The 12,071-nt window shown below is 39.3% G+C and overlaps 1 protein-coding gene across 1 annotated transcript in view; it reads left to right on the forward strand.

Moving 5' to 3' along the window:
* Positions 1-12,071, forward strand: part of LOC126457993 (serine-threonine kinase receptor-associated protein) — a 76,171-nt gene that overhangs the window by 57,856 nt on the left and 6,244 nt on the right. The window contains exons 4-5 of the mRNA XM_050094760.1: positions 5,985-6,109; positions 8,505-8,617. Of these exons, the coding sequence (XP_049950717.1) occupies positions 5,985-6,109; positions 8,505-8,617 (238 nt within the window). The remainder of the gene's footprint in view (positions 1-5,984; positions 6,110-8,504; positions 8,618-12,071) is intronic.

Here is a 12,071-nt window from a genome sequence, read left to right on the forward strand (position 1 = left end):
ATGTTGCACTCATTCGTAGTTCTCCTGCACATTTGAATTACCGGCATTTTTTCCTAACCACAGTGGTTCATCTCCTGCATTAGTGGTCGAGGTCAGGGCTTAAGATCGTGGTTTGCGTCCAGTCCCTTCTGTCTGAACTGGAGTCCTTCTCTGTACCATCTTTCCTCTAGGTCCATTCATGTACATCTAGGTCGCAGATTCGTTGGACCTTTTGCAGTGGTCCCAAGGACTGTTAACTCTGGCGGCTCTCCAATATCACTTCATCTCAATTCTCGACATGTACAGGGACCATGAACTGGTTTACACTGATGGCTCGATGCCTTATGGTCACGACGGCTTTTTGTGTGTTCATGGAGGACATATTGAACAGCACTTCTTGCCAGATGGCTTCAGTGTTTCCACTGCAGAACTGGCGGCCATATCTCGTGCTCTTGAGCATTTTTGCTGATGGCCTGGTGAGTCATTTCTCCTGTGTACTGAATTCTGGAGCAGCCTTCAAGCTATCGAGCAGTGGAACCCTCGCCATTCTTTGGTAGCATCCATTCACAAGTCCATCAATGCCATGGAATGGTCGCGTCGTCCAGTGGTGTTTGTGTGGACCCCAGGACACTTTGGAATCCCAGGCAACGAACTTGCCAAACGGGGCTACGCAAAAGCCGCTTCTGGAGACGGGCATCTCCGAAACTGATCTGCGTTCTTTTTACGCTGCAGGGTTTTTCAGCTTTGGGAGACGGAATGGCATAACAGTTCACACAACAAACTGTGTCTCATTAAGAAGACTAAGAGTGTGTGGAAGTCTTCCGTGCGTTCTTCTCGAAGGGAATCAGTTGTCCTCTGCTGGCTCCGCATTGGCCATATGTGGCTAACGCATGGTTACCTCCTCCTTTGCAAGGACCCACCTCGGTGTCGCTGTGGCTCCCAAATGACAGTTGTCCACCTCTTGCTGGACTGCCCACTTTTAGCTGCTCTGCGTTGGACTTCTAACTTTCCCAGCACCCTACCTTCGGTGTTGGGCTACAGTGCCTCAACAGCAGCTTTAGTTTTAAGTTTTATTCGTGAGGGTGAGTTTTATCATTTGCTCTAAGTTTTAGCACCTGACCTTTGTCCCTGTGTGTCCTTCACCCTGGTGCTTTTAGGGTGGAGGTTTTAGTGTGTTGCAGAGTGGCTGGCTTCTCCTTTTTATTCTCGTGGCCAGCCAGCCATAGTAATGTGCTCTCTTGTTTTGATCTCTTCTGCATGTTTCTTGTGTCCCTCTGTGGTTTGCTTGTCCGATTTTGTCCATTTTAGTGTTTGTTTGCACTTTTGTCATTCTTGTGTTTTTTCTCGTTCCTTCCAGCTGTGTTTTGTATTCTCGGTTATTTTACTCCCACCCTTGTGGAATTATTTTAATCGAATTGAAGGACCGATGACCTAGCAGTTGTCTCATGAGTGTATTTTCAAAATGTGGCCTATAGTACAAAAACCATTAATGCACATAAAGTGGCATTTGGCTACATTAAGATCGTCTGATCACTGTCAAACTCCTACAGAAAATTCAGTGTGTCTCATGAGTGTTTTTTTCAAATTTCATCTGTAGTGTGGTCCCATTAATGCTTGTGATGAGGCATTTGGTTAACTTAAGATCATAATACCACCAACAAATCGTTACAGCAAATTCTGGATGTATCACTGTCTTCAAAATATCATGCCAGAAGACTCAAAATTGCGACATGCAGAGAGATAGCCATTCAAGCTTTTGTTGAGGCATGGCTATTAGATTGCCAATTATTAAAACATTGAATATGTAGCTTGTAAGAAAAAAAATTGCAATAGGTGGAACACATACTTTTACATAAGACATTTGGATGCCATACAGTAAAAAAAGTGTATTCAGTTTTGATTGCGAATTTCATATAAGAAACAAAATTGCAATCAAACTAGTTCGCAAACAGTGCAGATACTAATGAAGGAAGTGAACACTATTAGAGTTTTGCTGGCAATTCTGTATCATAAGAGAAGCTACAACCCGAGTAGACATGAACATGGCAAATGACATTGAAAGGTAATTTAGCTTTTCCTGCCAGCTTGCTTTGAACAAGTTCTAGGGACAGCTTGGTTTATGGAGTGATCTATCATGGGTTGAGATTATTACTAACTCAAGTTGAACGTGTTGTGTGGCGATTGGTGCTGTGTTACAGGTTGTTTCACACTAGTTAGGTGCTCACCACTGTAACACGGATACAGTAAATTGTGTCTCATGGGTCTGTCTTTAAAAAGTTGTACCCCATAGTACAATATTCATTTATACTCGTGACACTCCATTTGGCTATATGAAGATCATCCGATAACTTAAAATCCATACAGCAAGTTTTGAATGGTTCACAAGTCTGTTTTCAAAACAATAAATCAAAAATTGTGGTATGAATTCATGCTCATGAACAGCCATTTGACTACCTCGCGATTGACCAATGGCTGTCAAAATTTTTACTGCAAATTTCAGATGTTTCACAAGCATGTTTGCAAAATTTCAAACCACAAAAGCTTATATAGTTGACCTGTAGTGAGGTATGCAGTTATCATCATAAACAATCATTTGGATCCCCTATGATCACCTGATAGCCCTCAAAATCCACATAGCATGTTTGTCTTTTCTTAAGTCTATCATCAAAATTTCAAGCCAAAAGACCTGCTTCCTATGCTGTATCTATCATGTTTGTGACTTAATTTTGTAGTCACCGATTGGTGCCACGAAGCTCAATTTGGTGAACTGAATTGAATGGTTATCTACTATGACACAAAAGAGGGAATGGTGTTGAAAGTTCTCAGTTTTTTGTTCTAACTCGATTTGAACTCGACTTATGCATACTTTCAACTTAGTTTGGCTTAAACCGGAGTTGGCCCATCGCTGCTAGATTCAGTGATCATGGTGACACAGCACATGACCTAAGTCACATGGAAATCAATTCCTGATTCTTTCATCACATCTGTTGGTATCGTTCCAAGGAAGTAAAGTTATTGGCTACAATCTATGTACGTGTAGAACAGTTGAACCAATTACCATTTACTGCATTAAAAAAAAAAAAAAAAAAGTGAAATGAAATGGAAGGAAATTAGAAAGACACTCAAATATGTAAATATGTTACGATTTGCGTAAAAACTGGATTTCAGTTTGCAAACGTTTCATGTACAGCAGAGTCCCTTAAAAGCCGGGAGGAATAACATTGTTCTTATGGGCATTTTATCAAGACTGATGACTTCCTTAAAAGAGGGTTTGTTAATTCAGGGTGTTACTGCACCAAGGCCCTCTATTGAAGTAAATTTCTTACATAACGTATGTTGTAATTTCAATTGTGGCACAATGCTTGCAAAGAACATTATAACAAATTTCCTTATAACAAACTGCCTATTGGCTTCTGTCTTGGGTTCTTCGGCCGACGTTCATCTAATGATCTTTCTGACGTTTCACCAGCGCGAGTGGCTGGCATTGTCGAAGCTTCACCCTCCATTGCCGAGCTCGCGGCCACAGACAGTGTACCTGGCATGCCAATGTCCGAGGGCTTCTCTGCGGTCATTTCCGGTGTGGTTCTCCTCCTGCTACCTGCGATGGTCGTTCGCTGCAGTACGGGAAGCCATGATCCGTTTACCTTAAGGCTTTCCTCTTTCTTGTTCAAACTGTTCGCCTGTTTTTGTATTTCTACAGCTTCTCTGAACAAGCGCGTGTGATAGTGCTTCTCTACAGCCAGAACTTCCGTGTCGGCGAATTTTATTACGTGGTCGGTCTCATTCAGTGCGTGCTCTGCCACGGCCGATTTCTCCACCTGCACCAACCTGCAATGTCGCTTATGCTCTTTGATCCTGGTGTTAATGGATCGTCCAGTCATTCCGACATAAACTTTTCCGCATGTGCATGGTATATGGTATATTCCTGACATTGCAAGTGGGTCTCTTTTCTCCTTCGCCGATCTAAGACACTCTTTGATCTTCCTTGTCGGTTTGAAAATCGTCTTTACGCCATGTTTGCGCAATATAGGCCGATTCTGTCCGTCACTCTGGGAATGTATGGCAGACAGGGCGTACCTGACATTTCTTTTTCTGGTTCCTTACTTCGCCGAGTGTTTGACTCTGTTACACTTCTAATATAATTTGTAAAGTACCCATTGCTCCTCAGGACAGTTTCCAGGTGTTGCATTTCTCGTTTGAGGTGTTGCGGCTCACATATTCGTCCTGCTCTCGTTACGAGCGTACTAATCATGCCTCTTTTCTGGCTCGGGTGGTGGTTTGACAGTTTGTGCAGGTGTATGTCGGTTTTCGATACACGCTGTGTCCCAGGTTTTTGCCGTCCCTTGTGACCAGCACATCTAGAAATGGCAGTTTCTTGTCCTCTTCTACTTCCATGGTAAATGTTATGTTGGCATGGAGGCTGTTCAAGTGTCTTAGGAAGTCACCGAGCTGTTCTTCACCATGGCTCCACACCACGAAAGTATCACCGACGTACCTGTACCACACCTTAGGTTTGCAAGTCGCCGAGTCCAGTGCCTGTGCTTCGAATTGTTCCATGAAGAAGTTGGCCACCACTGGACTGAGAGGACTACCCATGGCGACGCATTCCAGGGGTTCGTAGAAATCGCCATTCCACGTGAAATAGCTCGTGGTGAGACATGCATGGAAGAGCTTTCTGATGTCTTGCGGGAAAATGGAACCGATGTGCTCCAGAGCGTCACTGAGTGGCACTTTCGTAAATAACAAAACAACATCAAAGCTGACCAGGATGTCGTTTGGTGCAAGTTTGTTTTTTCAGCTTCTCAATGAAATGTCCTGAGTCCTTAATGTATGTGTCGGTCTTCCCCACGTGTGGCTGGAGCAGAGAGGCCAAATGTTTTGCCAGTTTATATGTCGGTGAGCCAGGAGCGCTAACGATCGGTCTCAGTGGAACGTTGTTGTTATGGATCTTGGGTAATCCATACAGCTGAGGTGGTAAGGCTTTTATTTCATTACAGTTACTATAACTATAGCCGCCTTCAGTGAGAGTTGCTGGAGCTTTTCATTGTGATCCCTGTCTCCCAGCAACATCTGTGGTAAATTTTCTCCCATGTGGGTGCTCTGATATCACATCATCTCGCTCGTGCATTGTACAATACATGTAGCAGAATAATTACAGATAAAATTAACATATTTTTCAAGATCTAAATTTATCGTTTTTTTAATTCTCCCCCCCCCCCCCCCCCCCAAAAAAAAAAAAAAACACAAAAAAAAAACCAACATTCTGAGTGGTGGAAATGTATAGAAAGAGGACAAAGTGGTATCTTACACTAAGCTTTTAAAAATTGAGGTGAAGATTGTAGTGTTCCTTAATGCAGATTTCTTTGCCTGTAGTGTTTATTTCCTTGCTACATAGTATTGGGATTGTATCATCCACACAGATATGTCATCTCTGGAACACTTCCTTTACCCAAATCTCTTATGAACCTAAAAAAAATTCAGGAGTCAATTTGATAGAGGTGATCTAGATGACCGTGAGCAGTAAGCTCGAGGCAATTTTGAAAGAAGACTTCTGTGAGGCAGTGATGAGATCGAAAAGGTGTGCTGAACAATGTATCGTGTCATATCAACCACATTTTTAGTAAATAAACAACAAAACTCTTTTGCCTTTGAATTTCTTATTGCTTTAGTTCGAGAACTTGGACTGCACTTTGTACACGTCCGTCAGTTGGGGCTGTAGTGTTCCTATTGCCAGCATGAATAAATGATCCTTTCATCAGTTTCATTGCCTGTGATTCTGGTCTTGACTAGAAAATGCTAAAAGTTATATTATGTACAGTTTATTTTGTTTGAATGTGACATAGTGTATTCACAACAATCCATTAACATAATGTTCCTTAATTTGTTATTATGGTATATTTATATTCATGTGAGTTTCTCAAAGCATGAAAGGAATAAATGTTCAACATAGAATTTGGTCCTTACAGAAATTCAGAGTTATTTTTCATAGGTTATCTGCTTGACAGGCCCTTCCACATTTGCTGGACACACTTCGGGAATCAGGCATGTGTTGTTCTTCAGGAATGACTCTCATCTTGTGAGCTGTGCTGACGATCGCTCTCTGAGAGTTTGGGACCGAACATCTGGACAGGTGATTGTTATCTTAAATTTGAAGGAGAGCCTTTTCTTCTGAGTAGCTTCTTTCTCAAGTGATTGTATTTCTTACTTGAAATTTAAAATGTAGTTTGTTTGTGAGTACATATGTGCTTTCCTAATACACATTGAAATCCCTGTGCCACAGTACTCTTAACACATTGCTAGTGGAGGCAAAAGAAAATAGTGTGGGCCATTGATGGAGTATTGTATGGTAATTTGTTTTTGGTGGTAGTGGGAATATTGCAGCTGTTTTAGGTCAAGCTAGATGGCTAAAGAAGTAAACTAGATTGGCCTGACACATCTACACCACATTTGCTGTCACCAACAAAGAATGATCATACAGTACTTCACTTTATCAGTGAGCTGCACGATTTTGTTTTGTCTTCCTTAGTAGCATGTTGCGGTATTGTGGCAAGGGGTTTTAAATGTGTAGTAGGAATGCAGATACATGCCTATGAAAAATAAATAAATAAATATGTTAATGGTTTTTCAAAGCGATGATTAAAATTTTATGACGACTGATTTATGATGTGAAACAAAGCTGAAAAATCATGTCGTGTAGACCTATTTAGTATTCTGGTCGTTTAGTTGCGCCGGCAACATAAAATTGCGCCGGAGGCCTGTGGCTATTATGTGAATAACTGGACATGTTCTTATCCCTGCTTCAGGACACTAATAACACGAATCATCTTGTTGCTGGCAACCTAAAGTGATGATAAGGACACGTACACATCAATCTGTTGGAATAATGAAGCATAGTAATTTTTGCGTACTACCTACTTGTTGTTGGGTATTTGATAGCCTTGTCGTAAGTCTGCCGGTGTTAGGTCATTGTTGTAGGTTACGCACAATACTGCTTCAGAAGAAGTGAAGAATTGGGAAGATTCACTGCTATACAACATGATTATTCACTGAATTGTACTATATTTTTTTTGGGAAAATGATTCTCTTGTAGGTGGCAAAACCTTGCGTTCTTTATGACAGGGTGTAAAAATGTACATGTTGAAACAAACATTTGTCACATGGCCTTCAGAACTTCATGTTGCTTTTGCCTAATCCTAGTTAAAATAGAATTATAGACAAAAATAGCTGATGCAGAGCTGTTGTACATATCATTTGGCCTTGCAAACTTGATGGCAGTTATTGTTAGGATGGAAAGGTCACCAGTTATGCCATTAACAAAAAGTGTGAAAATTGGACATACTCTTTCATTCAGGTAGGCATGAAGCATAAAATTCACACCAGGAGTAGTACTCTGCACAGGAAGCAGAAGATTTTAAGAAAAAGTGAAAACTGATTTTGATGATTAGCATTTCAAAATGTTTATTATCCATTGAGATTTAGGCCATGGCGGAGTTTCGTGGACACAATGGCAGAAATTTCACATTAGGTTTTCTGTGCCATTTCAAATTCTAGAGTGGATGGAGGGTTCTTGAGTGCCTCCCACATGGTCCATGGTTAGAGCTAGTGAGAATTTGCAGTAGTAGAAAGTAGTACTGTCTTACCAGCATCCATGTGGCTGGGAACACCAATTGTGAAATACCTATAGACATCCATCTGCAGAATAAGGAGATCATGTGGCAGCATTATTGCCGTATTCACTAAAGTCCTAGTATGAGACATGGGTGAATGAAGAGCTTCCATGCTAGTTTGAGCATAAATGTATTTAATGCTAATATAGCTTACATATGTGGGGTGGGCCAAGTCAAACCATTTATGAAATGCTTCTTCCTTCATGCAACATGCAAGTGTATATCACAAGGAGGACATTAAGTTGAAGTGCATGTTTAAAAATTATTGCAAAACTGTAATGAGCGTGAAGTTTAATTTGTTTTACAAGAGAGGTCGAAGTCTTCCCAAGGTGTTGTGTACACCTGGACAAGGCCAGGATTTAATATGACATCTTGAAACAGTTTAACTCGTCAACCCGTATAAATGGTCTTAACAGTAGTTAATAAAACTTTGTTTGAAGACATTAATCCTTGATAACCATACGTATGTTAGCAGTTTTCATTTTAGAATTAATATGATTTCTCTAAGTAGGTGCATAACTACTATTTTTTGGCTTAGAATCTAGTTATTGTTACTTAAATAAACTTTCAGAAAGCATTATAACTTGTATAGGATGAAATGCTTTGCTGTTACAAATGTTACAGCACTTGGGGGATTTGGCAGTATCCAGTCATGAGCTGGTCATTGATAAGTTATTTAATGCCATGAGTCTGTGTACACTACAGTGATCATATAACTTTTTGTAGTGAAATATGCTTCGAAAGAGTGTGTGGAAAGTGTGTACTATTTTTTGTGTACTTCAGCTTTTTTAAGGTGCTCCGTTAGATAAATTGTTATATAGTTCCAATATTTCAATCCTGTTTTCTCTATGTTGGTAGGAAGTACAGAAACTTGAATTCTCAGCCATTCCCAGTAGTCTGGAGGTGTCACGAGATGGTACAACGATTACTGTGACCCATGGGAATATAGTAAGCTTTTGGGATGCAAACAGGTGAGTTTTATTTCTAACAGAATTTTGTTAAATACTTTTTTAATTTCATGATATGAGTAATTTTGATGATAGTGTTCTAAAAGAACATTAAAGAAGTAAACACAGTAAACTTTTCTCATAATGCAAACATTTCGGGCTGTGCTATTGAAGATTTTTGTACAGTCTGACTCAAGAACTGTGATTCATGACGTCATTGGAGAGCAGTTTTTTTTTTTTCAGAGGTTCATTGAATGTTACGTGCAGAGGAAAAGGTGTGATTTGTACCCCAGCTGTTCATTGTAGTGTTTAACACTAAATATATATTATTGGTGAATTGTACATTTCCTTGTAATGTTCTTGCTGTTGAGTCTTCAGTACTGTTTTTCCGGAAATTGCTAACAGTAGCCCAAAATAATTATCTATTACACTGTGTTTGAATACACAGAGTTGCAAAAAATTAAATACTACCATAAAACATTGTGTAAAAAAAGTAAAAGTTTATTTTTAACAGTAGTGCAATGTAGGAGAGAGTCACCAAATTAACCAAAGTATGAAGAAAATACAATAGGAATGTAGGCCAGGTAGAAAATGCACTCAAGTAAGGATATTGAATGCCAGCAACATAACCAGTGAAGAACAGTGTTTGAAGATTCTCTTTTCATCCCTTGGATAGTGTACTAACAAAACAGAAATGTTGCATTAGGTTCCAAGAATGAATACACTTATGTAATGTTGCCAGGAATATATAAAGCCGTTTAAAAAGTTTGGAAATGTGTACAAATGCAACAAATATAAACTGACAAGGGGACCTTTCGGTCTTGGAAATTCAGTTCTGGATTAGACTTCACAGGTTAGTAGTATATTTCAAGATTGTCCGCTCATAGAAGTCTTAAAGCACATTATCCAGAAAAATTCCAGAAAAAAGGCTCTAAAGTTTTAAACATAGCTCCTACCTATGTCATATATGGGTCATAAGTAGCAAGGCAGCAGATAAGTTCAGTAGTGTGCTAGACTGCCATGTGGCTGATCTGGGTTCGATCCTACCTTACTGCTGGTAAGGCTCAATTTAGGTTTTTTAAATTGTTCTAAAAATTGTAACAACTGTAAAATAACATTAATGGCCTGACATATTATCAATTAAATCATAAATAATTTTATTTTGTTTATGAAATGGCTGTCGCAGCTACTTAAAATGTGAATTACACTGTAAGTATTTTCTTTTTAAAAAGCTGAATAATTTCAAATGCATTTTTAGTGGAGATAAATCAGTTACCACTGTCACAAAATTCTGGGTGGAATTTGTTATATTGAATTTTCTACAGTATCATGGTCATTTGTCAATTTTGTATTTTATGTGCATGCACCACAGTGATGATTGTCATAAAAACATTGAAAACATAAACATTTGGGCATCTTGCACAATTTATGAAGGAAGATGTTTATAGGAACAAGGTTTTTTTAAAAGATCTGTAGTAAAACATACTTTATTGACATTCCTGAAAATTTCTGTCATCAGAATGTCTGGAAGCATATCAGGTATTTTTGTATATGCTTTATTAGATCTTTTTACTTGTCTATAAAAATAGACGTCACATGGGTGAACAAGTGGGGTATGTTTCAGAGGAATCACTTCAAGTTTACATGTTGGTGATTTCTCATCATCCTGAAAGATTTTGTCATATAATTCAGGCTTTGCTTGTCCACCCAGGAGTCAATAATTAACAGAAACTCTTTTTTATCCGCATAAGACTTCGAACACCTTTTGAGAAAGTCAGTATGCAGTTCTGTCGTTAGCTTCCCAGATTTGGAAGACGTTATTACAACGTTTTTGTAATTGTGTTGTTTATTTTACTTGGGAACAAAAGTTATAGGTTGCTTCTTGTAAGCCCGCACACGCACGCGCTTACACACACACACACACACACACACACACACACACACACACACACACACACACACACACACACTCCCTCCCTCCCTCCCTCCCTCCCTCCCTAGGATGTTTCCAGACAGCACATTGAACGGTACCGAGGTGTGTGTTGTGTCTTTTGATGAAAAATAGTTTTGCTTTCTCTGACAGCCGGAGTCCTGTTGTACACTGACATCCTGGAAAGAAAAAACAACTGAAATTGAAGAATTTTGTCAAAGAATCGTAAAAATAGAGAACAAAATTAATTTTTAAAAACCCTGCAATAAATACCTGTCTAGTCGGTGTTGATAACAAAATCTCAGTTGAAATTCAAAACTAATTTTAACATCTGGGTTCAAAAAGTGTCTGCAGCAGCCAAGGTTTCTCTGATCGAAGCTGTTTCTTTTCTTGAAACAAACCTTGTCACTTTTTGCTGACGAATTCTGTGCTTATTTTTGAATCTATGAACCCAGCTTTAAATTCAGAATCGGAAGCTTTAAATTCAAAATCTGTAAACTGCTGTGCTGCTGCTAAAGCCAACTGTTGTAAATACCACATATTCACTTGTCGATAATACTCTCAGGCTTCAACAAAACGATCGTACGTCCATAAACTGATTGGTGCGTACCTACCAAATTGATTGCCTCCTTTTTTTTATATTGCTTATTCCTATTGGGACAAATATTCCTCCTCCCTTACAAACTACATCCCTTCATCCTTTTTTTTTCCCCACGTGTGGTGAGCCTTTGTGATGTGAGCAATGTTAATTTTGTAATTCAAAGGAAGACAATGTACTTCTCTTGCCTTATTTTCTTCTGGTTCATATTCATCCAATGAACTGTGGTCTTCATACATTCCCAAAGGTTCACATTCACAGATTCCGATGCAGTCACATTATTTGCAGCAAGCAAGCTTTCATAATAAACGGTCGAATCTTTTAACATCACCTTTGACACTTCACAATATTGTAAAAATTCCAGTAATATTTCACAGTACAGACTCCTCCAATCTCTGTGAAAGTCAACGAGCGAGGTGGTGCAGTGATTAGCACATCAGACTCGCATTTGGGAGGATGACTGTTCAAACCCACATCTGGCCATCCTGATTCAGGTTTCCATGACTTCCCTAAATCGCTGCAGGCACTTGCCGGTACAGTCACTTGGAAAGGGCACGGCAGATTTCCTTCCCCATCTTTCCCTAATCCGAGCTTGTGCTCTGTCTCTAATAACCTTGATGTCGATGGGACACTAAAAACCTTCTGCAAAAGTCACGAATGCACTGGTACTGTGTCGATTAGTTTGGTGCGGGCCTTGACACTTCCTGACCGTCTGCCTGTTCGTATATACAATAGGGCAACAGCTATACTCTGCTCTTCCACAAAGACACTGGGTCCTTGAATTTACAATGAATATTTATAACCTTTCTACAACTTCTAATATTGCCTAATTTTGTAATAATGTTGTAATGATAGTAATTAATTCTTTAATTTACCTCCATTGAAAATGCATTTGAAATTACTCAATTTTTAAAAAGAAAGTGTTGATAAGTGTAATTCACATTTTAAGT

The sequence above is a fragment of the Schistocerca serialis genome, chromosome 2 (assembly GCF_023864345.2).
Source record: "Schistocerca serialis cubense isolate TAMUIC-IGC-003099 chromosome 2, iqSchSeri2.2, whole genome shotgun sequence".
In the NCBI taxonomy this organism is placed as follows: Eukaryota; Metazoa; Arthropoda; class Insecta; order Orthoptera; family Acrididae; genus Schistocerca; species Schistocerca serialis.